The sequence below is a fragment of the Sarcophilus harrisii genome, chromosome 5 (assembly GCF_902635505.1).
Source record: "Sarcophilus harrisii chromosome 5, mSarHar1.11, whole genome shotgun sequence".
Classification (NCBI taxonomy): Eukaryota; Metazoa; Chordata; class Mammalia; order Dasyuromorphia; family Dasyuridae; genus Sarcophilus; species Sarcophilus harrisii.
The window spans coordinates 84,205,798-84,233,699 of NC_045430.1; the positions used below are offsets into that span (position 1 = coordinate 84,205,798).

At 41.4% G+C, this 27,902-nt stretch overlaps 1 protein-coding gene across 4 annotated transcripts; it reads left to right on the top strand.

Moving 5' to 3' along the window:
- Positions 1-258: 258 nt before the first annotated feature.
- Positions 259-27,755, top strand: TIMELESS (timeless circadian regulator). Of its 4 annotated transcripts, none has more exons than XM_012550457.3 (29): positions 259-350; positions 5,132-5,280; positions 5,418-5,571; positions 5,704-5,818; positions 5,920-5,982; positions 6,690-6,791; positions 6,962-7,117; positions 7,222-7,355; positions 7,550-7,637; positions 7,938-8,114; positions 8,811-9,028; positions 9,264-9,367; positions 9,506-9,675; positions 13,637-13,774; positions 13,859-14,010; positions 14,336-14,433; positions 14,553-14,676; positions 14,790-14,991; positions 15,259-15,404; positions 15,877-15,962; positions 17,024-17,147; positions 17,231-17,313; positions 25,677-25,819; positions 25,981-26,158; positions 26,244-26,312; positions 26,439-26,557; positions 26,654-26,846; positions 26,939-27,034; positions 27,343-27,753. In XM_012550457.3, exons 2-29 carry the CDS (start codon positions 5,196-5,198, stop codon positions 27,417-27,419), a joined length of 3,594 nt encoding a protein of 1,197 aa, XP_012405911.1. In that variant the 5' UTR covers positions 259-350; positions 5,132-5,195; the 3' UTR covers positions 27,420-27,753. The 4 variants fall into 4 exon arrangements, with proteins under 4 accessions (XP_012405911.1, XP_031797029.1, XP_023360061.1 ...); XM_031941169.1 differs by lacking the exon at positions 259-350 and adding an exon at positions 548-716 and having other exon boundaries at positions 27,343-27,754; XM_023504293.2 differs by lacking the exon at positions 259-350 and adding an exon at positions 548-1,494.
- Positions 27,756-27,902: the final 147 nt, after the last annotated feature.

Here is a 27,902-nt window from a genome sequence, read left to right on the forward strand (position 1 = left end):
CCAATACCTCCTCTTGCTCCTCCCTGTCCCACTACCCCTGATCCTCCAAACAAACCAAAAAAATTAAAATAAAAAAATTCAAGGATAAATAAGTCAAAGAAAACTTGACTCCGCGTGGAGGAGCCCCCCCCCCCGTGAGAACTGCGCGTCAGTTTCAGCCCACACTCAGCAGCGGCGGACGCTCGCGGCGGGCCGTACCATTCCTCCAAAGCGGTGACAGACTAGGCCCCGCCCCTTCCCCCTCCAGGAAATGGGTGGTCCCACATTGTCCAGTGGCGGGAAAAAGCGCCGGGCAAGTCGGCACCGGGAGCTGGCTCCTCCTCTGGAGCTGGAGGATCCGGAGGGAAGTGGTGAGTGCGTACGCGCGCCGGCGGCGGCGGCGGCGGGAACGCGATAGAAGTGCCCTTCCTGAGACTGGGGAGTGAAGGGAGAATTCTCACCATAAACTACCGCTTTGCTACAATTTCTTTACTTGGTTGCATGGTGGGGCGGGTTCGCGCATGCGCGGCGGCGTGCGGTCTGTCCAGCTGGCGCTCTGGCGTGGGGAGGAGGAGATTCGCGCATGCGCGGCGGCGCGCGGTCTGTCCAGGAGGAGGAGGTTCGCGCATGCGCGGAAGCCTGTGGTCGCTCTTCTTCCTGCTAGTATTTCTCTGCTGAGGAGCAGGGGAGAAATCCGGACGGAGGATGAGGGCGAGCTAGTTCATTTCTTGACCTAGGTGGGGAAAGGTTTGGAGGAGCAAAGGTGAACCCCAGAAATCCACAGTCTGTTTTCTCTTGTCCCAGCAGCTTTAAAGTGCCTGCTTGTGAGCCAGGTCGGTTCCTGGGACTGAGGAGAAGTCTCACAGCCCAGTAGGCGCCTGCTAGGTGCCTCCAACTACATGCTAGGGAAGGCCAAGAGAGGCAAGAAGCCCCTGACTTCCGGGAGCGAACAATCCAAGGGGGGAGGGGGACGGCGCGCCCACAACACTGCAGGATACAGAGAGGGTCAAACTGAAAATAATAAAAGAGAAGCCCCTAGCACTAAGGACAGAGAGGGAAGGAAGAGGCTTAAGAAAGACTTCTTCTTGTAGGTGGGATTTTAGTTTAATAAATGCTTATTTGGGGCACAATCAATGAAAATTCCCTGAATCAGGCGAGGGAGTCTTTAACTGAAAGGAGACCAGTGTTCCTGGAAAGGATTTGGGGCTGGGAGGTAAGGAGGATGATAGTGACAGAGCATAAAACTTGTCTCACTTCATCCAGATTCAGATTAAGGATTTATAGACATTTTGGAGGGGTCCCTGCAGGAACGTCTGATCACACTCCTTTCCCTTTCAGTCCTCATCTTTTTGCTATATCAGTCTCCCTATAACGTTACTGTTTATGATTGTATAACTTAGCTTTTATCATGCCATTCTCCTGTGGGGAAAAATTTCAGCGGATACACAATCCAAACTCCTTAACATAAGCATTCAAAGAGGAAACATTGTAGAGTGAAAGGAAGCTGAATTTATGGTGAGAGAACTTGAATTGTGACCTGACTCTCCTGCATGGCTTAGAGTTACTAACTTACTATTTCCTTACCTGTAAAGTATCTGGGTTAAACTAAAAGACCCCTAACATCCCTCCCAGCTCTAGTGATTTTATGAGGAACTGTCACAATCTGGCTCAACTTTACTTTCTTATATTCTCTTGTTTCCTATTTACCGTCTGCCCCAAGCAGACCTTTTTTCCCCCAACAATTTTACCATTTAAAATCCTTGCTGTCGCAATCTGGCCTTGCTCAAAATCCATCTGGTTCTGTGTTAAGACTTCCTTAATCATTTCAATTAGAAGTGATCTCTCCCTCCTGAACTCCTATAGCAAATATTGTCAGACAACTCATTTTTGTTTTAGTTATCTTTTCATGGTTGTAGATATTTTATACTCCCAAGTAGGCAAAAATAAATATCTTTTCATTATCAACAGAATTCTTTTAATCTTGGAAATGGGTTTTATTAAAATAGCAGCCAGGATCAGTGAAAGAGGATAGCTTTTTCTCGTTGCTGACTTCTGTCTTGAAGGGCTGGGAAGGTAATCCTCTCATGAAAATTGTTGCTTAGGAACTTTAAGTAACCTTTTGGGCAAATGGGACCTGAGTATCTGTAGAGTTGGTAGAGAAGAGTTATATTTAACTAGATTAGAAAAGTAAGAGATGTTCAGGTCTTGAAGTGCTTTAAATGCCAGATAGAGGAGTTTATATATGATTCTAGAGGTAATAGAGAACCACTGAAGTTTATTGAGTTGGGGGAAAGAGGTGCATGTGGATATAGTCAGACTTGTGTTTTAGGAAAAACTCACTTGTGAGAGTGGTATTAAGTAAGGTTTCTTAAACTTCATATTCACGATTTCTTTTTGCCAAGAAATTTTTACATGACTTTGAGTATATGGGTGTATAAAATAGGTATACAAATCAAATATTTACTCATCATAACTCATAGTTTTGTGACCCCCATATTGAGGGTCATGACCCATAGTTTAAAAAGCATTTTTGTAGAGAATGGAACAGAGCGGGGAGCAAGGGAAGCTACTGTAGTAAACAGGCACAAGTTATTAGAGCTAGAACTGAGGCAATGATTATTTGAATGGAGAAGATGTATCCCAGAGATGTTATAGCAATATAAGATTTGGCTAGAATGGTAGTATACATGAAACGGGAGGAGACAAATTAGACTGAAAAGGGTGGGTTGGGGTCAGAAGGGAAAGCTTTTAGTATTAAGCTGAAGAGTCTGGATTTTACTCTAAAGTAAACAAGTAGCCACTCAAGGTTAGAGACAGGTTGAGTATAGATCCTTGTCCCATATAGCAAATGGCAATTCTACTGGACTTTGACATATTCACTGAGAAGGAAGCCGGGACATTGAAACCCTGCCTAGCAGTAGAGATAGGTTCACTTCTGAAGCTCCAAGTGTGGAGAGCAATGTGGAAGATAGTTTCAAACAAAAAAACAGAATTATGCATCTGTCTGTCATCTGTCCTTTCAAGCTTTGTGAGTGCTGGAGAGGCAGAGACATGCATGATGACAGAGTCTGTATAGGGGAAACCTCATTCTCTTCTGATATCTAGTATCTAGACTACCAGAGGAAACCTCTGATCTTCATAAAAACACAGAAGGACTAGATTATTTCAAAAGCTTTCATTTAAATTGGGTGATAAAAGAGTCACTCAAGATGCAAGAGCAAGAATCTGCTAAAAGACAGACACTTAAATTCCTGGCTTTTAAAAAGAGGAGTGAGAGGTGATCAGGATTCATCTATACCTGAACTGGGAGAATTATGTGACGATTAATTGTTGCCTGTTTATCTTGTGTCCTTCCCCCTCTTGTGTCTTGCTATATCCTTACTGTTCTTGCATAGAAATGGGGATAAATAATAGCATCTATTTCAGAGGGTTGTTGTGAGGACCAAAGGAGATAATATTTGTGATTTTTTGTTGTTTTTGTGCCATATAAATATTTGTCCTTTCTTCCTTCCCTTTTTCTAGATCTATGATCATTCTGTGAATCAGTATATAAATTTAAAAGGAGAGATTGCTTCACTAAAAGATAAAATAAAACCGCCTTCTTCAGTGTCTACCACATAGTAGATATTTAATAAATGCTTGCTGATTGGTTGATGGTAACTTACCAAGAGGAGAGACTTTGTATGGAGACTTATTTTTTTTTTAAATGTAATAGTATTTTATTTTTGTAAAACTTTGTGTTCTAAATTTTTCTCCCTCCCTTCTTTAATGCTTGCAATCTGATTTAGGTTAAATATGTGCTGTTCTTTTAAATATATTAACATATTTGTCATGCTGTGCAAAAAAAATCAGACCAAAAGAAAAAAAAAACATGAGAAAGAAAGAAACAAATAAACAAAAAAGGTGAAAATACTATATACTTTGATCTACATTCAGTCTCCATAGTTCTCTCTCTGGATACAGATGGCTGTATCCATCACAAGTCTATTGGAATTGCCTTGAATCAGTACATTGTTGAGAAGAGCCAAGTCCATCACAGTTGATCATCATATAATCTTGTTATTGTTGTGTACAATGTTCTCCTGGTTATGTTCACTTCACTCAGTGTCAGTTCATGTAAGTTTTTCCAGGCTTTTCTGAAAGCAGCCTGCTCATCATTTCTTATAGAATGAGACATTCCATTACCTTCATAACTTACTGAGACTGATTTCAAGGCAGCGTTACATGGAGGACAGAGCTCTACACTTGGAGATGGGAAGACTTGGATTGAGATCCTACCTCATATACTTCCTAGCTGCCCTGGGCATGTCACCTATTTATTCTGGCCTTCAGTTTCCTTGTCTGAGACGAGGGTGCTGGATTTCTTAGGTGATCCTTTCTACCCCTAGAATTAATAGCTAGTACATACATAGCATTTATTATATGACAGGCACTCTGTTGAGTGCTTTACACACATTCTCTCCTTTGATTCTCACAACAACTCTAGGGAATAGCTGCTATTATTATCCCCATTTTACAGTTGAGGAAACTGATCTAGAAATTATATGACTTGCCACACAGAAATTATATGACTTGTCCAGGGTCACCCAGATAGTATCTGAGGCTGGATTTGAATTCAGGTCTTTATGATACCAGGCCTGACTCTATCCATTGCTCTACCCAGCTATCTCTACAATTTAAGACTATTTTGATTCTTGGCTTCTTGCTGTTGTGTTGGAGGTGATGAAACTAATGTGACTTTGATTCTTTTTCACCCAAGAAAGTTGCAAAGATAACACCTCACATTTATATAATTATTACAGTTACAGAAGCATAAGGAAGATCATACAATCAGAGTTATCCTGTCAGTGAAGAAACTTAGACTCAGTAACTTGTTTGTGGTTGCTCAGCTAATAAACAGCAGAGCCAGGACCCAGACCTGGGTATGCTGAGTCCTGGTCCAGTGTTCACAGAGCACCCAGCCCAGCCCCAGTGGCCAGTCAAGATATAGGGGGTCAGACAATGATGAATGAGATGAAGGGTAGAAAGCTGGGAGTATTAGCAGTCACTGAACACTCCCTCTGCAGATTGGGGCCAGGAGGGAGGGTATGGTCTGAGTCCCAAATATTCATCCCCCTTAGATGAAAAGGCTATCATTTTTCTCTCTATTCAGGCTTCCCCATTGTCAACTGGCCTTCTCTCTCTCCTGGCTCAGCTATTGATTTGTAGACTTGCACATGATGAACTGTGAACTTCTAGCTACGTGCAGTGCCCTTGGGTATCTTGAAGGAGATATTTACCACAAAGAGCCAGATTGCTTAGGTAAGGACCCTTAGGTACTAAATAAATAAGTTTGGGGAGTTTTTATTTCCTCAGTTTGTCTCAGATGGGAATTGAGTGAGAACTTAAATGGAATCCTTGCCCCCAGATCCCAGGGAGATCTTTTATTCCCCCTACAGAGAGTGTGAAGGATTTGATCCGCTACCTGAAGTATGAGGATGAGACCCATGATGTGCGGCAGCAACTAGGAGCAGCCCAGATCCTCCAAGGGGATCTTTTGCCCATCCTCATCCAGCACCGCCAGGACAAGCCGCTCTTTGATGCTGTTATCAGGTTGGTTCCTCATGCCGCTTTTGTCCCCAGCTTATGGCCTCCTTTGGAAGGAGGGTTAGCATGGGTATAAGCCAATGGTCCCGTTTTGGTGGGTGAGGGAGCCTCATAATTTTTCCTTTACTTCCTCATCAGGCTTATGGTCAACCTGACACAGCCTGCCCTGCTCTGCTTTGGCAAAGTTCCTCAGGATCCCAGCTTCCGGCATCATTTCCTGCAAGTGTTAAGCTACCTACAAGCCTACAAAGAAGTGAGGCTTAAGAATTGTTGGGTTGTGCTTAAGGTAGTAGGATAAAGGACTTGTTCTATGTATTTTGGCTTATATCCGTGCCTTTTCCCTTCTTGCCCTAGGCCTTTGCCAATGAGAAGGTCTTTGGGGTTCTCAGTGAGACACTCTATGAACTATTGCAGCTGGTAAGTGAGCTATATGTCCTGGACCTTTGTTGTGCTCAGAGTTCCAAAGTGGACATGGCTAGAAGATATGAGTACCAGAGGCTTGGTCCTTTCCTTCAGGAATATTATAGTCTAATCCCCTATATTTATCTAAATCTTGTGTTCCTTGGAATCCTTTGTTCAGTTGGCCCAACTTTTTGTGACCCCATTGGGAATTTTTCTTGGTGGAGATACTGGAGTGGTTTGCCATTTCCTTCTCTAGCTCATTTTATAGATGAGGAAACTGAGGCAAACAGGGTTAAGTGACTTGCCCAGGGTCACCCAGCTAGTAAGTGTCTGAGGCCAGATTTGAACTTAGAAGGATGAGGCTTCCTGACTCTGGCCTGTTTCTCTGCACTACACCACATCATTGCCCCTAGAGTCCTTTCCCATCTCTCTAACCCTTATGATAACAGCTGATATTTATGCAGTGTTTTAAGACTTGCCAAGCACTTTCCATGTTATCTCATTTTGAGTCTCATAATAATTCTGCTGATATGATTACCCCTCCCTTCACAAATGAGGAAACTGAAGCTTGGAGATAGAAAGACTTAGTCAGTACCAGCGCTGGTCATACAGCTAGTAGGTGTCAGAGGTGGGATTCACTCCCAGGTCTTCTCCCATCCTCCCAAGCCAATTTCAGGTGAGTTCCACAAGGTAAGCAAGCCACTTTCCATGTGTGTTTACAGGGCTGGGAGGAGCGTCAGGAAGAAGACAACTTGCTAATTGAGCGGATTCTTCTGCTGGTTAGAAACATTCTCCATGTCCCAGCTGACCCAGATCAAGAAAAGGTGAGTGTCTAGAGGTAAGAGATAAAGGACTGCCCTCCTCCCTCACATTCCCAAGAAGACAAGGCATTTAGTTAAAGTTGCCAGCCCCTGTTTTGGCCCTCCTCCCAACCATGCCTGCCAAGGTGTAGGGAGCCTGGGAGCAGTGCTGATGGGTTCTCTCTCTGGGGCAGAATGTCGATGACGAAGCCAGCGTCCACGACCAACTGCTCTGGGCCTTACACCTCAGTGGCTTTGACGACCTGATGCTCTTCTTGGCCAGCTCTGCGTCTGAACAGCAGTGGAGTCTACATGTGGTAGAAATTGTTTCCCTCATGTTCCGGGACCAGGTGAGGCCCAAGCCCTGCCCTTGTACCTGCTCTGACTTGGCTATTGGGTTGCTGGCTGCTCATCCTTAGCCCAGAACCCTCAGACACCCCTTTGACTCCCCCAGAATCCCGAGCAGCTGGCCGTGGCCGGGCAGGCACGCTCAGCACGTGAGCAGGGTGCTGACATGGCCGAGCTGGAAATTCTGCGGCAGAGGGAGATGGCAGAGAAGAAGAACCGGGCCCTTCAGCGGAGCAGCAGGTGAGCTGCTCTCGTCTGTCACTGGTTTGTCGTGGGGCTCATTCTCAACCTCATAGGCTGGGGGTATCTGTTGAGGTGGCTTTTGGCAGTTTCTTCAAGATGGTGGAAGACAGAGAACCATTTGGGAAGTATGAGATGATAGAAGAGACTTCAGAGAAAAGGAAAAGTCACACTGAACTGTCTGCTTTCCATAGACATTCTCGTTTTGGGGGATCCTACGTTATCCAGGGGCTGAAATCCATTGGAGACAGGGACGTTGTCTTTCATAAAAGTCTACACAATGTAAGTAAAAGTGTGGTAAGTTCTCTGTGCAGCTGCAGCTTAGTGCAGTTTAGCAGAAGGGATCAAGAAGCATAGAGAAAGCTTTGCCAAGGCTGAAATCACCTGTCTCCTCAGACATAGGAACAAGAGGGTGCATCTTGCTCATCTAAGAGTCTGGCACTAAGAAGAGAAAAATGTCCTGGGAGTCCCTGCAGAAGATGGACTAGGGATATACATGGAAGGAGGTGCCATGAATGACACTGAGATCCCTTCCAGCTCTGCATTTATGATCTTATAACTCTTTCCTAACTCCTTCTCTAGTTTCAAAGTTATAGCCCAGATGTGGGTAAAGATACTCGCTATGTGCCCCGACGCCGTCAGCTGGCCCAGGAGCCCACCTTCCAGCGCCGTTCAGCCCTTAATGTGCGCCTTTTCCTGCGGGACTTTTGTTCTGAGTTTCTGGAGAACTGCTATAACCGCCTCATGGGCCTAGTCAAGGTAAACTTTGGGAAGACTCCATAGGAGGGTTAGGAGAGACTTAAGGGACGGAATGAAAACATACGGGGATGGAGGTTAAAAAAAGAGATGGGAAAGGTGGAAAAGAAATGAGTATCAGGAACTTGGGCAGCCTAGTGACGCAGTGGATAGAGTCCTGGGCCTGGCGTGAGGAAGAGTTATCTCCCTTACTTCAAATCTGGCCTCAGACATTTAGTAGCCATGTGACTCTGGAGAAGTCACTGACTCCTGTTTGACTCAGTTCCCTCTTCTGTAAAATGACCTACAGAAGGAATTGGCAAACTATTCCAGTATTCCTGCCAAGAAAACCTCAAACAGAGACATGAAGAGTCAGAAATAATTGAAAATGACTAAACAACAAAATTAGGAACTAATGGAAATTTGCTTCAAGGACATGGATGTAGATGAGGAAAAACCCCGAGAGTTCTCTGACACATGGGAAAGGGGGTGGCAAGAGATGATAGAACATAATAACAAGAAATAGGAGCGGTGAGGAAAAGACAGATTTGATAAGGATGATCCTGGAAGGTGTATAAGGAGGTATGGGAAGATCTTGGAAGACCGAGGGAGGCAGGATCTTGGGGGCTCTCAATTATCATGTAGGTTCCTGGGTAAAACATAGACTGGTAGAGTGCTTGATAGTTTCTCCTGATGGAGTATCCTCTTCCCTGCCATTAGGACCACCTGCTCAGGGAGAAGGCACAGCAGCATGATGAGACTTACTATCTGTGGGCATTGGCCTTCTTCATGACCTTCAACCGTGCCTCCAATTTTCGACCTAGCTTGGTTTCTGAGACTCTCAGTGTCCGAACTTTCCACTTCATTGAACAGAACCTCACTAATTACTATGAGATGATGCTAACTGATAGGAAAGAAGCTGTCTCTTGGGGTCGCCGGTAAGTTACATGGCAAGAATTTCTTTCTGATCATTCTGGATCCCCAGGTTCTGGCTGTGTGACCCTTAGGACAGCATTCCACTTTGCTTTGATTCAAGTCATCTGGACAGGGAGCTTAGGGGTAGGATGGGGGCAGTCTGCTGCTGGTCTTCCAACTTTTAGTTGTCCGAAGTTTGTTGCCAGACTCCTGCATCTTCTTTGTTTCATTTTATGCCCTTCCTCTCAAACCCTGTAGAATGCACCTAGCCTTAAAGGCCTATCAGGAACTTCTGGCCACAGTGAACAAGATGGACACGTCTGAGGATGAAGCAGTGAGAGAGAGTAGCCGCATCATTAAGAGTAAGGGAGACCTTATCCCTAGCCTTCTCTATCACTTCAGCAGCATCTTACTCTGTCATCTCTTATTTCTTATCCTTCCTTCTTCAGCACTGTAGAACCCTTCAGGCCAGACCCCCTCTTCTCTTTGTTTCTTTCTAGATAATGTCTTCTACATAATGGAATACAGAGAATTATTCCTGACTCTCTTTCGGAAATTTGATGAGACACGCCAGCCCCGCTCTTATCTTCGTGACCTGGTGGAGACAACTCATCTCTTCCTTAAGATGCTGGAGCGTTTCTGCCGAAGCCGTGGAAATCTAATAGTGCAGGTATCGAAAACTGGGAGGACAGTGGTCTGGAGGTATTTTTGCTAATTTTTTTTCCTTCAAAAAGGGTTTTTAAATTATAACATAGAACAACATCAGCAAATTTGTACATTTCCATACACGAAGAAAACTAAAAAATAGGGATTCTACATGGAACCATGACTCTACCACATATAGCTTGTTCATTTTAATATATTATGAGCCAATTGACAGTTCTAACATTAGTAGTGAACTCTACTTTGATCTCTTCTGTATTTTTTCAGCATTTCATTGCTGCTTCTTTTTTTTTTTACTCTTTTCCCTTTTTTTTTTTTTTTTTTTTGCATCATTGTCATTATCCTCTACCTGACACTTTTTTCTCTTCCACCTTCCCATGTAACAAAAGTATAGTCAAGCAAAACAGATTGCTTTTGTAATGAAAATGTATCTTCTGCACCTGGACCACAAGCCTTCATCTCTGCCTCTAGAGGTGTTACTTCATCAGACTTCTGGAATTGTGATTAATTTGTCCATTAATCAAAATTCTTTTCTTTCAGAGTTGTTCTCTTTTAAAATGTTGTGGCTATTGTGTAATTAGTTCTCTCAATTCTACTTTTCATTGTGTATTAGTTCATTTAAGTCTTTCCAGATTTCTCTTGAATCTCTCTCCTAAAAAAGGAGCTCTTCCTTCTTAACTTTCTCTGTGTCATAATTGTATGGGTGATGTCTTTTGATTTGTGCATAAATTGGATTTAAGTGAGGCAGAGTTGCACGAGGTTGTCAGCCTCATTCTCTGTTCTAAAACCATCACTATCTAGTGGTAGGACAAAGTAAATACAAGTAATGACTCGAGAAGACCTGGATGTCTTCGGTGTCTACCCAGTTTCTAAGCACCCCACAACACTGCACCTACCTTCATGGCCTTTAGAACAAATTGTTCTTATCTGCCCATTCCTCCAGGGAAAGTCTTTATATGTTTAACTCACCAGAGGGTTTGAGACCCCTTGGTAGTTTAACCTGTCTGCCAAAACAGTTTATTGGGCATGGCCTTTGTATGTACTTCAGATTCTTGGAGCCACAGCTAAGAGTTAGGTGGATCAGGTGGACATCACAGGTGGAAAGCAGCCCTGTAAAGGCAATGGATTTGTTGATCATTAAATTCCTTTCCAGTTGTCATGACTGAGATTTTAACAAGGATAAACTGAGGCAGATCTCCATGGCTTACACAACAATAATTGATCAAGGATCTCCATGTATATTAACAGGGGCATGCTGCCTGTCTCATGAGACTAAGATGTACTCTTTATTTGAATCCAGATATGAGATAGTGACCCAGACTTTTGGACAGCAAACCAGACATCCTTGAAGGACACCTTGGTGCCTTAATGGTATCAGGCCCAAACGCCCTGTTTTCTTATACATTCTCTAAAGTCTCTGAGGCAGGAAAGCTAGATTTTAAAATTTAACCCATTACAGGCCAGCTGAACTGTGAACTAAATTCAAAGACAAAGAACCATGACTTAGGCAGGTATGGGAGGAAATCAATTACTTGTAAATAGGATCAATAAGAAAATAATGCATGGCTTTTTGTGATGGCAAAAAAATTAGAAATGTAAATAATGAGAAAGCTACCAAAGATTCTTGAATATTTGAATAATATAATTGGTTCACTAGGAAGATGATACTATCGGTAGTGAATAAGATAGATTGGGAAAGAAACTGGAGGTGGGGAGCCTAGGAAATATTACAGTGGTTTAAGATGAGAACTATCAAATGCCTGAATTAAGACATTGGCAGTGGAAATAATAATAATTATTATTATAACAATTTATGTAGCATTTTAAGGTTTGAAATATACTTTTATGTCCATTTTCTCATTTGTTCCCTCACACCAGTGCTGCAATTTAGGTAGTACAAAGATGGTGTTATTTTCATTCTTATATATGAAGATTCTGAGATTTGAGGTGGGGGTCCCATTTCTTAAGTATGTCATCCAGCTTGTAAATCTCAGAAGTAGGATTCACATTTAGGCCTTCCTGACTGAGCCTGATCCTCCAGTTAGGATGAAGTTCTGCCCCCTCTAATGGAAAAGAAGAGAGAATATATAGAAGCTATATTGGAGTATTAAATTCATTGGATTTAGAAATTGTTTGAATGGGCAAGTGGGTTGCAAATGAGAAATATCAGAGAGGATTCCATAGTTCGAAGCACATGTAACAGAGACTACTGATGCCATAACAGGAATAGGGATGTTTGAAGGAAGAACAGGTTCTAAGTCAAAGATGTTCAGATGTGCAGGCTATGAATCTTGAGGCTCAGATAAGTCAGTGGAAGTGTGTGGGAGACTGTTAGAGATGCAGGCCTGGTGGTATATGAATGTTATGGAATATTATTGTTCTGTAAGAAATGACCAGCAGAATGAATACAGAGAGGCGTGGAGAGACGTACATGAACTGATGCTAAGTGAAATGAGCAGAACCAGGAGATCATTATATACCTCAACAACAATACTGTATGAGGATGTATTCTGATGGAAGTGGATTTCTTCGACAAAGAGATCTAATTCAGTTTCAGTTGATCAAGGATGGACAGAAGCAGCTACAACCAAAGAAAGAACACTGGGAAATGAATGTAAACTGTTTGCAGTTTTGTTTTTCTTCCCGGGTTATTTTTTACCTTCTGAATCCAATTCTTCCTGTGCAACAAGAGAACTGTTTGGTTCTGCACACATATATTGTATCCAGGATATACAGTGACATATTTAACATGTATTGGACTGCTTGCCATCTGGGGGAGGGAGTGGAGGGAAGGAAGGGAAAAATTGGAACAGAAGTGAGTACAAGGGATAATGTTGTAAAAAAAAATTACCCAGGCATGGGTTCTGTCAATAAAAAGTTATAATTAAAAAAAAAAAAAAAAGAAAGAAAAAAAGAAATGCAAGCCTGAAGCTGGAGAGAACCTTGTAGAAGAGATGAATTGAGGGCCATTTGCATCAGGTTGGCAGCTGAAAGCAGTAAATGAGAGCCACAGAGAGATGGGCCAAGGCAGAGTTTGAGAGAATAGTTACACTTTGGAGCATGAAAAAAGAGAGTGGACTTCACAAATGCAGGGGTTTGTGCTGAAATTTTGCTATAACATTTTGTTGCAGTGTGAGACACTTTGTCAGGAAGGCCCATTAAAACCAAAGAACCAGATGAATCTAAATATAATAATGTAGTTTTCCCGATAGAGCTCCAGGAATGTTTATTCCTTAAGAGCAGAGAATTCTTTTTAGAATGACTCCCATGATTGTGTTGGTATATGGAACTTCAAGTAAAGAAACTCCCTTCACTTATGCAGATTGGCACCTACTATGTAGTTGTAGAGTTGTCCAGAGAGAAACATGACTCAACCAGAGTCATGCAAACAATATGGGTGTGTGACAGAGATGAAATTAGAACACAGGTCTTCCTGATTTCAAGGTTGCCTGTCAATCCACTGTGTCACATTATCTTTTGATGTTACAGTAAATATTATAATAAATTTTGATATATTGTAATAATGTAATATTGTATATTACAAAATCTACATAGCACTTAAGTTATGCAAAGTACTTTGTATAAGTATTTGATTATTCCTCACATTAACCCAATTAAGATAGGGACTAATACTTGAGTCTAAGATAATATAACTTGCCCAGGATCACATAGCTAATAAGTGCCAGAGAAGATATATGGACCCTAGTTTTCTTGATTCCAATCCAGCAAGCAATCCACTATACCTCTATTTAATATGAACTCCAGGCAGCTAGTATGTATTATGTCCCATTTATATACAATACAACTGATCTGCCAGTGGAAGTCCCTAGAGGGACAGGAGATTAATGATAAGGAGAGAATGCCATCCATTGCCACAGAAAGGGAGGGTTGCCCACCCTGGGTATCCTGCTGACTTTTACAAAACTCCAGCACCCAACTTTATGCTCACAGCATTGCTCCCTCCATAGAACAAAAGAAGGAGAAGGAAGAAGAAAAAGAAGGCACCCACTCAATCCCCAGCCGCTGCTGGTCAAGTTCCCTACCGCCCAGAGGATGCAGAGGATGTGTGGCCATCCCTCGCTGAGCAGCTGAAGCATTGTGCCCAGGTAGGTACTTCTGAGAATAGGAGGAAGGTAGGTAGGCCCAGAAAACATTTTCCTCCTTACCTTCACAACCCTATCCTTTCCTAGAATTCGGAGCTCACTCTGGACTCTGTGGTTCCCTTTGATGCGGCTTCAGAGGTGCCAGTAGAAGAGCAGCGGACAGAAGCTATGGTGCGGATCCAGGATAGTCTCCTGTCTAGTCAGGCTGCTGAGGCCCTGGCCCTCCTTCGGTCAGCCAGGTTAGAGCCCTTTCTCTTCATCTTTCTGGGCTTACAAATTCCAGATTCTTAGCCTCTTAGGAGACCTCTGTGGAGAGATACTCACACAGCTCTACTGCTGGTAGCTCTGGTAGCCTTTTCTGGTCTGAAACCAAGTCAGATTCTTTGAAATTGTGTCTTGGGTACAAAATACCCTACCATTTTAATTTTAATTCTTAAATATATATATATAGGCCTTATTTGCTTTCATGGACAACAAATGGAGTAATTTTGTTAATGCTAAATCCTTCCAGATTCCATGTCTGGTTCTCTAAGCTGAATCTCTACCTTTCCTTTTATCTTCCAGAGAAGTATGGCCAGAAGGGGATATATTTGGTTCCCCAGATTTTTCCTTAGATGAAGAAATTGAACTGCTAAGACAGATATTCTCTGCCCCACTTCCCCGTGAGTATCTGCTTCTTCATATCCTCTTATCTAGGTATAGAAGGAATGAATGGCTGAAAAAGAGTTAAGAACTGGTGACTCCTCATCTTGCCTCCTACTGTTTCCCTCACTGTTTATAGGGCAGCAGGAGCCTGAAGAACAAGGTGGGGAGGAGGAAGAAGAAGAGGAAGAAGAAGAAGAAGAAGAGTTGCAAGCTGTCCAAGTTTTGGAGAAGGAGTTTAACTTCCTAGACTACTTAAGAAGGTGAGAGAAAAATGGGAGATGGGGAAAATTGTCTCTGTGGCTACAAGGAGAGGGGAGGAGAGGATCTAATTTCTGAAATCCTCTTTCTCCTCCTTCTTTGCATTTGACTATAGATTTGCCTGTTCAGCTGTTGTCAAAGCCTATGTACTACTGCTGCAGAGCTACCAGAAGAACACTCCCCATACCAATCACTGTGTGGTTAAGATGTTACACCGACTGGCCCACGATCTCAAAATGGAAGCCTTGCTCTTCCAGATTTCCCTCTTCAGTATCTTTAATCGGATATTTAGTGACCCTGCTTCTGGAGCCTATAAAGTAAGAGGAAACTGAAGCAGGTGGAGATGGAGGGAGCCACAGACTAGGGCGAAGGGAGAGCAATGGAGATGTCAATGAAGAAAAAGGAGAATGAAGGGAGAGGGGATGGGTGGGAAGAAAGAACTAGAAAGGTAAGGAAAATGGTTTCCAGAATTGAACTGAGGAAAAAGGGAACTGGTTGTTGGGAAAGCTGCTGGTCTGGGGGGGAAGATGGGGGAGTCTTACAAGTGTCTGATCCTTTCCTTCTCTAATTCTCTTTCCTCCCAGGAACTGGTCACGTTTGCCAGATATGTGCTGGCCAAGTTCTTTGCGTTAACTGAAGTCAATCGCAAAGCCTTTGTGGAACTTCTCTTCTGGAAGAACACAGCTGTTGTGCGGGAGATGACTGAAGGCTATGGTTCCCTGGATGCTGAGTAAGTGTCAGCAGGAGAAATGATCGAGGGAGGACAGAGAGCCCAGGGAAGCCTTGAGCAGTGAGGGAGAGGGGGAACTGTGCTCCTGGGGAGACCGTATTGCCAGCCTATCTCAAGATAATAATTCATGTGAATTCATGTGAATGTGACTGTCACAGTGAAAATGCAGGACAAAGCCTTGGAACTCTTGGCTGGACTGCTTTCTTCTCATGGTTTTCTTTGCCCTTTGTTCTCCCGTGTCCTTTTGATCCATTTACCTCCACATGAAATACCCCCAGCTCCTGAGGTGGCCATGGCAGAAAAATACTGCTTATATCCTTCACATATAGGGAAAGGAGGGCAGGCAGGCAGACCCAGGCCCATTCCCCTCAGATACTTAAGATCTTCTCCTTTCTGGGTTTGGTAGGGAACTCCACGCTCTTATTTCTCTCATGGAGACCAGTAATTCCATTTGTTCCCCTCCTACTTCTAGATCTTCTAACCGAAAACCCTCCAAGTGGAGCCCAGAGGAGGAGAAACAGCTACAGGAGCTGTACCTGGCCTACAAAGATATAGAAGGTAATGTGAGAGCTTGGGTATCATCATCCAACCAGCATCTTTTGAGTATGTCCCAGTCATTGGACAAAAATCAAACAATGCTGGGGAGACTGGGAGGGAAGAGAGGGGAGAGGATGGGGATGTGCACACAAAATCAACACCAAGTAATTTTGAGGAGGACAGAAGGGCTAGCTGGGGTGGGTGAATCAGGAAAGGCTTTCCATAGCAAATGCTTGAACTGAGCTTGGAGGAAAAGTATCCATTCTAAGATATGGTAGTGAGGAGGAAGTGAATTCCAGGACAGAAAATTGTGTAAGATTTAGCAAAAAAGGCTAGAATCCACCAGGGGCAGTAATGTGTCTGGAAAGATACCTTGAGTTTGGCTTGGGAAGAAATGTAAATACCAGATAGCAGATTTTGTGTTTGACCCTAGAGGTAAAGGGAACCACTGGAGTTTACCGATCAAGAGAGCGACATGCTTTGGGAAAATCCCTCTGGCATCTGTGTGGAGGATTAGAGAAAGATGAGATCAGTGAGGAAGCTTTCGCAGTAGTCCCAGTGAGACATGATAAAAACTTCAACAAAAATTCTCTTTGTGTGAATAAAGAGAAGGGGAAAGATATGAGACGATGTAGAGATACTTCACAGAGCTTGGAAACTGATAGGATATGTGGAATGAGGGGGGAGAGGCAAGTCCAGCTTGGGTCCAAGGTTGTAAATATGGGAGACTAGTTGGGGGAAGAGATAGTGAGTTATCTTTTGGACAGGTTGAATATAAGTTGCTTGTGAAACACTCATTTTCAAATGTCTAGGAGGCAACTGGGAATGTGAGACTTGAAGCTTAGGAGAAACAATGCTTGACATAGTGGTCAGAATGCCACTATGGAGTCAAAAGATTCAACTTTGAAATCCAAGCCCTGCCATTAAGTACCTCCTAGCTTAGGGCATTTCACTTGACTTCCCTAGGTGTCAGTTGGCAAAGAAAGGAGCTGAACCTTTGCATTCTTTTTCAGTAAAATAAATGATCATGGCCAGTGAGCTCTAGATCTTCTTCCACCCACCTGTTCTTCCTTTTTCCCTAGGAGAGGATGTGATAGATGCCATCTTGACCCGCCTGACAACTACGACTCATTCTCGAAAGCAAGTCATTCAAAAGTTGGTTGGACTTGGACTGGCTGACAGTGTCAAGGATTTCCAAAGACAAAGGCAGGCATCCTTAGGGAATTAGGAATTTTCTTTCCCACTCTAGCTCTCATTTCCTCCACTGATCTTGGTTTTCTGCCATACAGGAAGGGGACCCGCTTGGTTTTATGGACAGAAGAGCAAGAATTAGAACTTCAGCGACTCTTTGAAGAGTTCCAGGGTTCTGATGGTGAGGTGATGGCTTGGGAATGGTCTCTGAAAAATTAGGAGGGGGGAGGGAAGGACATAATCTGATTCTTTCTGCCACTACTTTTCATCTCTCTCACTAGTTTCATTATTCTTTTAAAAAGTTTCATGAGTTAATTATCTCAACCAGTGCAAATTTAATCAATAGTAAATACATATAATTCGAATTAATTACATTTTCAAGAAAACAAACTTTAACAGCATGTCTAGTTATCTACTTTGTGTCCTCTTTATTTTCTTCCATCTTTGTACCTTGAAAGTTTTGTTATACTTACATTGTGTGTTCTTCTAATTCTACTTTCTTCTATTTCTATATTTTATATTTAATCATCTTTTACCACTTTTAATGGCATAGTAGCATTCATGATGCAGTGGAAAGTGCTCTAGCTTTGGAGAAAGAATCTCTGCTCTCCCATTCCTACCTGTGAGATTGTGGGCAAGTCACATCTATAAAAAGAAGAGCTTAAAGTAAATAATCTCTAAGGTTTCTTTTAGCAATAAATATATACTATTCCACTATGTTGATGTATCATAGTTTATTTAGCTGTTCCTTAATTATTAGATACAATGATTGTTTCCAGCTTTGAATACTATGGATAAAACATGAAATCTTCCCTTCTATCATTAGATTAAAATAAAAAAATATCTGCCATTTATTAAGCACTGATGAGGTGCAAGTGCTGGAGATACAAATAGAAAAATAAGTCCATCAGTTTCAACAAAATATATTCAATGTTTCCACGTTCAAGCTACTATTAGCTTATTACTATAGGGAGGAGAGATAGATCTTAGTTAAGCCCAACTTTGGCCTCAAAGAACTTACAGTCTAGAAAGAGAATATCCCATACACGTAAACATAATACAGAATAATGCATATTAAATGCCTCATATAGGTTCAAAATAGTATTCTTTATAAAAAATGAAGAAAAAGTTGTTATTCATCATCATAATAATTGCTAACATTTCTATAGCATTATAGGGTTGGAAGAATGCTTTTCAGGCATTATTTCATTTGATCTTCACAACAATCCTGGAAGGCAGGTGCTGTGATTATCTCTGTTTTTCAAGTGGGGATATTGAGTTTAAGAGATGGTAATATGGAATTTGCATCTTATTCTTCCTAACTCCCAAGTTCTTTCCACTGAATCAAGCTGCCTATTATTTACAGGGCATCCGAAAAGGCTTAATGAAGGAAATGGCATATGATTAGGCTTTAAATGATAGGTAAGAATGCAATGAGTGAGTGCATTCAAGGTGTGAAGACAGCATGAACAAAACCATGGGAAAATACAAGTTATGTTTGGGGAAACAAGAGTAGTCCATTTTGGCATGTAAGGAATGGTAAAAGGGTAAGCCATAAAGTAGAGTAGATTGTTGAAGGCCTTGAATACCAGGTCAAGGAGTTTGAACTTTATTTCAGTGGGGACTAGGAACTTTTTGGAATAGAAGGGTGATATAGCAGCGATAAAGCAGTCAGCCTAGAGTCAGGAAAATTTGCCTCTGGATCCAACCTCTGGCACCTCCTGACTAGGACAAGTCAGTCAACTTTTATTTCCCTTGTTTCCTCAATTGTAAAATGGGGGGAAGAACAGCACCTACCTCATAGGCTTGTTCTGAGGATCAAATAATATACTATTTAGGATTGGGGGGGGGGGGTTGTTTGATTTTTCAAGGGCAGAATTTTCTTTATTTTTTTAATAACAGCGTTTTATTTTTCAAAGTACATGCAAAGTTTTCAGCATTCACCCTTGAAAAACCTTATATTCATATTTTTATTCTTCTCTACCCTCTTCTTCTAGACAGTAATCCAAGATAGATTAAACATGTGCAATTCTTCTAAACATATTTCCATATTGAACGGATCCAGCCATTCTGGAGAGCAATTTAGAACTATGCTCAAAAAGTTATCAAAATGTGCACATTCTCTGATCCAGTGGTGTTTCTACTGGGGTTATATCCCAGAGAGATCTTAAAGGAGGAAAAGGTACCTACATGTACAAAAATGTTTGTGGCAGACCTTTTTGTAGTGGCAAGAAACTGGAATGTTGTTGGAATGCTGGAGAATGGTTGAATAAGTTATGGCATACGAATATTATGGAATATTATTGTTCTATAAGAAATGATCAGCAGGATGATTTCAGAGAAGCCTAGAGAAACTTACAGGAACTGATGCTAAGTGAAATGAGCAGAACTGGGATATCATTGTACACAGCAACAAGATTATATGATGATCAATTCTGATGGACATGATTCTTTCTAACAATGAAATGATTGAGGCCAGTTCCAATGACGTTATGATGAAGAGAGCCATCTACGTCCAAAGAGAGAACTGTGGGAACTGAGTATGGGCAACAACATAGCATTTTCATGCTTTTTTTGTTGTTTGCTTGCATTTTGTATTCTTTCTCATTTTTTTCCTTTTTGGCCTGATTTTTCTTGTGCAGCAAGATAATTGTATAAATTTATACACATATATTGGATTTAACATGTATTTTAACATATATTGGATTACTTGCCATCTAGGGGAGCAAGTGGGGGGAAGGAGGGGAAAATTTGGAATACAAGGTTTTACAAGGATCAGTGCTGAAAAATTATCCATGCATTATGTTTTGAAAATAAAAAGCTTTAATTTAAAAAAAAGTTTCCCATATTTATCATGCTACATAAGAAAAATCAGGTCAAAAAGCGGGGAGAGAGAAATCAAAAGGAAAAAACCAACCAAGCAAACAACAACAAAGATGAAAATATTATGTTGTGATCCACGTTCAGTCCCCATAGTTTTCTCTCCGGATGCAGATGGCTCTCTCCATCACAAGTCTTTTGGAATTGGCCTTATTGTTGAAAAGAGCTGAGTCCATGACAGTTGATCATCACATAATCTTGTTGCTGCTGTGTATAGTGTTCTTTTGGTTCTATTCACTTCATTTAGCGTCAGTAAGTCTCTTTTTTGAAATCATCTAGCTGATCATTTTTTATAGAATAATAATATTCTGTTACATTTGTATACCATAACTTATTCAGCTATTTTCCGACCAATGGACATCCACTCAATTTCTAGTTACTTGCCACTACTAAAAGGGCTGCTACAAACATTTTTGCACATGTGAGTTATTTTCTCTCTTTTATGATCTCTTTGCGATGTAGACCCAGTGGAGACACTGATGGATGAAAGGGTATGCACAGTTTTATAGCCCTTTGGACATAGTTTCAAATTGCTCTCCAAAATGTTTGGATCAGTTCACAACTCTACCAATAATGTATTAGTGTCCCAGTCTTCCCACATCCCCTCCAGGTTTTATTATTTTTTTCTTGTTATCTTAGCCAATTTGAGAGGTGTGAAGTGGTACCATAGAGTTGTCTTAATTTGCATTTTTCTAATCAATAGTGATTTTTTCATATGACTAGAAATGACACTCCCATAAAACAGATGCAGATAGCAGACTGGATTAAAAGCCAGAATCCTACAATATGTCGTTTACAAGAAAGACATTTAAAGCAGATCAAACAAAAGCAAAAATAGATCTAATTCTTTAATTCTTTCATCTGAAAATTGTCCATATCCTTTGATCATTTATCAATTGGAGAATGGCTTGTATTCTTTTTATAATTTTGAGTCAGTTCTCTATATATTTTAGAAATGAGGCCTTTGTCAGAAAACTTGAATGTAAAAAAATTTTTCTCACTTTTCTGCTTCCCTTCTAATCTTGACTGCATTGGATTTGTTTGTATAAAACCCTTTAAATTTAATATAATCAAAATTATCCATTTTGCATTTCATAGTGTTCTCTAGTTCTTCTTTGGCCATAAATTCTTTCTCCACAAATCTGAGAGATAAATTATTCCTTGTTCTCTTAATTTGCTTATAGTGTCACCTTATGTGTTTAAATCATAAACCCATTTCAACCTCATTTTGGAATAGGGTATTAGGTATTGGACCATGCCTAATTTCTACCGTGTTATTTTCCAATTTTCCCAGTAATTTTCGTCAAATAGTGATAGAAGCTGGAATCTTGGGGTTTATCTAAACACTAAATTACTATAGTCATTGACTTTTATATCTTGTGAACCTAACCTATTCCATTGATCTACTACTCTGTTTCTTAGCCAATACCAAATGGTTTAATGATTACTGCTTTATAATATAGTTTTAGATCTGGTACAACTAGGCTACACTTTTGTTTGCTTTTTTTTCATTAGTTCCCTTGAAATTCTTGACCTTTTGTTTATTCAAATGAATTTTGATACTATTTTTTCTAGCTCTGTAAAATAATATCTTGGCAGTTTGATTGGTATTGAATAAATAGGTTTAGGTAGAATTGTCATTTTTACTATATTAGCTCAGTCTGCTTATGAGCAATCAATATTCTTCCAATTGTTTAGATTTAACTTTATTTTTGTAAAAAGTATTTTGTAATTGTGCTCATATTGTTCCTGAATTTGTCTTGGCAAGTACACTCTCATATATTTTGTATTATTTTTAGTTATTTTAAGTGGAATTTCTTTTTTTAATCTCTTGCTGCTCATCTTTGTTGTTAATACATAGATGCAAGCCCCATTCATTGATCTATTCTTTCTCTATTTTATGCAAGTAAGCATCTAGAGATATAAAACTTCCCTTAAGAACAGCTTTGTCTGCATCCCATAAATATTGGTATGTTGTGTCATTATTGTCCTTTTCTTGGATGAAATTATTGATTGTGTCTGTGATTTGTTGTTTTACCCACTCATTCTTTAGGATTAATGTGTATTTAGTTTCCAATTAATTTTTCGTGTATTTTCCCCTGACCCTTTATTACATGTACCATGAATTGAAAAGGATGCATTTACTATTTCTGCTTTTCTGCATTTGATTGTGTGGTTGTATGTGCTAATTTATGGTCAATATACTACTGAGAAAAAATTATATTACTTTCTTTCCCCATTCAGTTTTCTCCAAACGTTTCTCATTCCTAACTTTTCTAAAATTCTATTTACCTTCTTAATTTCTTTCTTTTGTGTTTATTTTGTGGTTCAATGTATCTAGTTCTGATAGAAGGAGCTTGAGATTCCTCTATTAGTATAGTCTTGCTGTGTATTTCTTCACGCAGCTTTCTTACCTTCTCTCGGTATTTGGATGATATATAACTTGGTGCATATATGTTTAGTATCTATATTTCTTCATTATCTATGGTACCCTTTAGCAAGGTGCAGTTTCCTTCCTTATCTCTTTTAATTAGATCTATTTTTGCTTTTGTTTGATCTGCTTTAAATGTCTTCCTTGTAAACGACATATTGTAGGATTCTGGCTTTTAATCCAGTCTGCTATCCGCTTCTGTTTTATGGGAGTGTTCATCCCATTCACATTCCCAGTTAAAATTAGTAACTGTATTTCTTGCCATCTTGTTTTTCCCAAGTTACATTTTTCTCTTTCCTTTCCTCCTTTCCCTCTTCACCAGTGTTTTGCTTCTGATCACCATTTTCCTTAATCTGCCTTCCCTTTTATTCAGGCCCTTTCCCCTTTCTTATCCCATTCTCTTTCTACTTCTTCTCTCCCTTCTATTAGCCTCTCCCTTTCCTTTCCCCTTCTACTTCCCTATAGGGTGAGACAAGTTTCTATGTCAGTAAATATGTATGATATTCCTTCTTTGAGCCAAATCTGATGAACTTAAAGTTCAAACAACACTCATCCCTCTCCCTTCTTTCCCTCAGCTATAATAGGTCTTTTTTTGCCTCTTCATATGATGTAATTTATCCCATTTCACCTCCCATTTTCTCTTCTTCCCATTTAATCCCTTTTTCCCCCTAGTTTCCTTTTTATATCCTCACATTAAAGTCAAGTAAAGTCATCCTCTAAGTATACCCTAGCAAAGATTCAGTTCTCAAGAGTTACACTTATCATCTTCCCATGTATGAATATAACATTTTGAACTTTTTAAAAAAAGGGTTTGTTTTTTCCCTTCCCTTTTTAACTTTCTTATGCTTCTCTTGAGTTCTGTATTTGAAGCTCATTTTCTGTTCAGCTCTCACCTGTTCATCAAAAATAATTGAAAATCCTCTATTTCATTGAATGTCCATCTTTTCTCCTGAAAGACAATAGTTTTGCTGGGTAGTTGATTCTTGGCTGCAATCCAAGCTCCTTTGCCCTTTGGAATGTCATAATCCAGACCCTTTGATCCTTTAAATAGAAGCTATTAGGTCCTGGGTAATCCTGATTGTGGCTCCTGGGGATTTGAATTGTTTCTTTCTGGCTACTTGAAGTATTTTCTCCTTGATCTGATAATTCTGGAATTTAGCTCCAATATTCCTTGGTGTTTTAATTTTGGGGTCTCTTTCAGGGGAGTGATCAGTGGATTCTTTCAATGGCTATTTTACTCTCTGGTTCTAGGATATTAGGGCAGTTTTCCTTGATGATTTCTTGGAAAATGTTATCCAGGGTCTTGTTTTCATCAATGTTTTTAGGTAGTGCAATAATTCTTAAATTGTCTCTCCTGGATCTGTTTTCCAAGTAGGTTTTTTTTTTCCAGTGAGGTATTTTACATTTTCTTCTCTCTCTCTCTTTTTTTTGGAGGGGGAAGGGGGGCGGTTTGTTTGATTCTTGATGTTTCATTGAGTCATTCATTTCCATTTCTTCAATTCTAATGTTTAGTGAATTATTTTCTTCATTTAGCTTTTTTACCTTCTTTTGCATTTGGTCAATTTGTGCTTTTTAAAGGAGTTATTTTATTCGTTGGATTTTTTTTTTTTTTTTTTCCATTTCACCAGTTCTATTTTTTAAGGGGTTGTTTGCTTCAGACGATTTCTGTGTCTCCCTTTCTAAACTCACTTACTAAGCTCTCATTTCCTTTCCCCATTTTTCTTCTAACTCTCTTTTAAGATTCTTTTTGAATTTTCCTAAGAGAGCTTTTTTGAGTTGGAGTTCATATTCCCCTTTGAGGCTTCATCTGAAGTCATTTTGCCTTTTAGTGCCCTCAAGGTTTGAGTTCTGTTCTTCCCTTCTCCATCCATAATAACTATCTATAATCAGAGCTCTTTTTACTTTTTTGCTCATTTTTAAAGGGGGCACAGGGCAGATTGTCTCAAGCTTCCTCTAGAGGGCAACAGCAGCTTCATTCTGCTTCCCCACTGAGCTGGATGGGCTTGGCCAAGTCCTGCTTGTGATGCTGGGTTCAAGGGCTCACTATTTGCCTTCTGTGATTGTGCTGGAGGTCTCACAGCTAGTCTGCTGATCTGCTGGCTTCTGAACCAGGACAGAGTAGCCAATGCTGCTATACTTTGGCTAAAAGTCCTCCTGCTCTCAAGGCCTCTCCACCCTGGGTTTCCCTATGCTGCACCTTCGCTGAGCTGTTTGCCCCCCCATACCTGACTGAGACAGACCTTTCCTGAAGTCCTTCCAAGATATCTTCTGCTGGAAATTTGTTAAACTCCAAACATTTGTGGGTCCTCTCATTCCAAAATCCATTCAGAGATTTGATCTAATGTTGATTCTGAGGGAAGCAAGAAGAGTTCAAGGCAAAGTCCTGTCTACTCTCTGCCATCTTGGCTTTGCCCCACCATGAAATACTATTTGCAAAAATTGTTTAGCACAATGCCTGGCAAATAGTAGGTGCTTTAAAATAACAACAACAAAAAAATCCTCCAAAATATACACATTAGGAAGAACAAGTAGCTGGATGAAGAATGGATTGAAGATGGAGGAGACAGAGAAGAATTATCTAAAAGAGGCTATTTCAGGAGTCCAGAAGAGTAATAATGGAAGTGTGTGTTTAGTTCTAGGAATAAGGAAAAAAATGTGAACAGAAAGAGAAGATTGGGGGGAGGGGGGCAGAATGGGAGAACATACAAGACATACTGTTGATTGAAATAGTGAAATCAGAAAGGGGAATTTAGTAGGAAAGATTTGGGAAAGAATGCTCAGTTTGGGATTAGTAGAATTTGTGATTCATTTTTTGCTGGAGAAGGCCAGAGGGTTTGGGTTGAGGACTACAAGTAGAAATGAGGCCTTATCAGGGAGTACACATACCAGAGGGAAGGAAGAGTCTAGGTGATGATATTGGGAAAAGCCAAGAATGGAGTTAGGGGCATTATGGGGAGAGTGGTCTCCTTAAATGGCTTCAGTCTTCTCTGTAAAGAAGGGCATAAGTCAGCTTGTCTGAGATATGGTCAAGGTGACCATAGGTGAGAAGAAAAAGTTTGGAAGAGTGAGTGTGGAAAGACAGATTAGAAGGATTATTCAGAAGCAGGTGGAACTCATTTTTTGCATTTTGGGAAGCAGCAGGGTCTGGTCACCCTCTTCTGACAATTATTTGGTCTCATTCTCTTCCATCTGGTGCCCCTGGATCTCCTCCTTACCTCTGTCCCTTTCTGCAGATGTCTTGGGTCACATCATGAAGAACATCACAGCTAAGCGCTCACGGGCCCGGATAGTGGAAAAAATTCTGTCCTTGGGGCTGGTTGCAGAGCGGCGGGAGCTGTATAAGAAGCGCCGGAGGAAGCCTGCAACTACCAGTCTTGTAAGCACATCTTGGTACATCTTCCAGTGAGCCCTCTTCATTTCATTCTTGGCTATTCCCACATCTTCCAGTGAGGAGGGCAGGATCAGAAGGTCTGACTCAGTACTCTCAAGCTGTCTACTCCTTATGTTCTAGCCCAACTTATACCTGCTTCCTTCCAGCTGGATGGAAAGGATCCTCTGACAGACCCTGACCAGGAGGATCCGGAGGAAGAAGAGGAGGAGGATCCACTGCTGGAGGAGGATAGTGAGGAGGATGAAGAAGGCCCAGGGGCTGAAGCAGCCCAAAACACCCGAGGCCATATATCCCAAAGCCTTAGGCAGATCCTGCAAGAGGAAGGTGAGGAGACTGGAAGCAAGGGTTTGGGGTTAGAGAGACTGGGGTGGAGGACCCCCAGATCATCATTTTCCCTTTACCTCCTCAGACTTCTCTGCCCCTATTCAGTGGCTCCAGAATTGCCTGATTCGAATAGCTGAAGACCGGGAGGTAGATGGTGAGTGGGAAAGGTTGGGGGATTTGAGGAGAAAGGGACTGAAGCCTTCCAGAAACATGATCAGGGACTAGAAGGAAGAGGGCACAGGCTTTCTCCCTCATCTAGGTCTGTCCCTTCTATTCCTAGGCTGCAGCCAGGCAGTGCCCTTGGTGCCTCTGACAGAGGAGAATGAAGATGCAATGGAGAATCGGGACTTCCAGAAGCTGTTGAGAAAGCTGGGGATTCGGCCTCCAGCCTCAGAACAGGTGAACTTTGTGGCCCGTCGGAGACCAGACTGGGGACTGGTGGTTTTCTTGTCCTCCCCATTCCAATTGTTGGCCTTGACTTCCCTGACCACTTAGGAATCTTTCTGGAGAGTTCCAGCCAAGTTGAGTCCTGCACTGCTGCGGAGGGCGGCAGCTTCTTTGAGCCAAGCAAGGCCTGAGATACAGTCTGCAGAGTGCCCAGAGCAGGGGCCCAGGAAGGAGAAGCCTGCACAAGTCCCGGGATCCCCTGTGACGGCCAAAAAACGGAAGGTTGCTCTAGAGTCAGCAGGTAACAAGTCTGGGAGTAGGGGACTAGCTTGGGGCGCAGAGGCAGCAGGCAGAGCCTCACCCTTACTGGTGTTCCTCTTTGGGTCATTTCAGAAGGAAAAGCTGAGGAGGAGCCATCGAGTTCTGGGTCCCAGAAGCTTCAACTACTAGACAGTGATGGAGAGCAGAAGGATGAAAATGAAAGCAAAGGTCGGGTGGGGAGGGTGTATGTGTATGTGTGTCTGTCTATGCATAATATTTTCCTCTTATTCTTTCTTTTCATTACATTGTGTCTGTGCCTTGGGATAATACCTTCCTTCTGTCTTCCTTCTCTATGAATGTATATGTGTGTGTGTATGTGTGTGTGTAAATGTGTAAGTATAAAATACCTCTCTCCTGTTCTCTCTGTCCATCACCCTATGTGTGTGTGTCTGTGTGTAATAGCCTTCCTCCTATTCTTCTTCTTTGTCACCATCCTCAATTATCCTGACTATTTTCCTTTTCTTCAAATCTCATAGATACTGATCCAGACTCCCCTGAGCCCCCGAGGATCCACAAGAGGAGAAGGTTTCTGATTGAGGATGAAGATGACTAAGAAGCTTTGGTGTGACATGGGAGGGTGCCCCAGCACTGGTCCCCACAGCTACCTCCCAGGAGCAGCTCCGAATTGCTGGGGCAGATTGGCAAAGGGGACAGTGGGTGTGTCCTTTGTTCCAGTTTCCTAGGGTAACAGGCTCTGCCCTTTTCTTGCCCTTGGTTATCTGCCTTGGCCCAGCTTTGGAACTTTGAGGTGGGAGTAAGAGAGGCAATTTATAGATACTTCTTGTTTTGTGCTTTATTATGAAATTAAAGCAGTAAATAAAAACCTGTTTCTGTTGACCCGAATCTCAACACATTTTACTCTTTGTCCAGGCTTCCACATATATCTTACTTGAAGTGACAGTGACACTGTCGGGGTCTTTCTGTTCCATGCATACCCAGCTCTCAAGGAGTCCAGGGACCCTGAATCCAATGAAGCTTACCATGACTGTTGGCAGGAGGGGGAATGATGTTACAAGACACAGTGACAGAGAAAAAA

Coding starts and splice junctions, on each gene's coding strand:
- TIMELESS (XM_012550457.3), top strand. CDS start 5,196: ATGATGAACTGTGAACTTCTAGCTACGTGCAGTGCCCTTGGGTATCTT. Junction 15,963..17,023: donor GGCCTACAAAGATATAGAAG/GTAATGTGAGAG, acceptor CTTTTTCCCTAG/GAGAGGATGTGATAGATGCC. Junction 26,558..26,653: donor GGCCTCCAGCCTCAGAACAG/GTGAACTTTGTG, acceptor CTGACCACTTAG/GAATCTTTCTGGAGAGTTCC.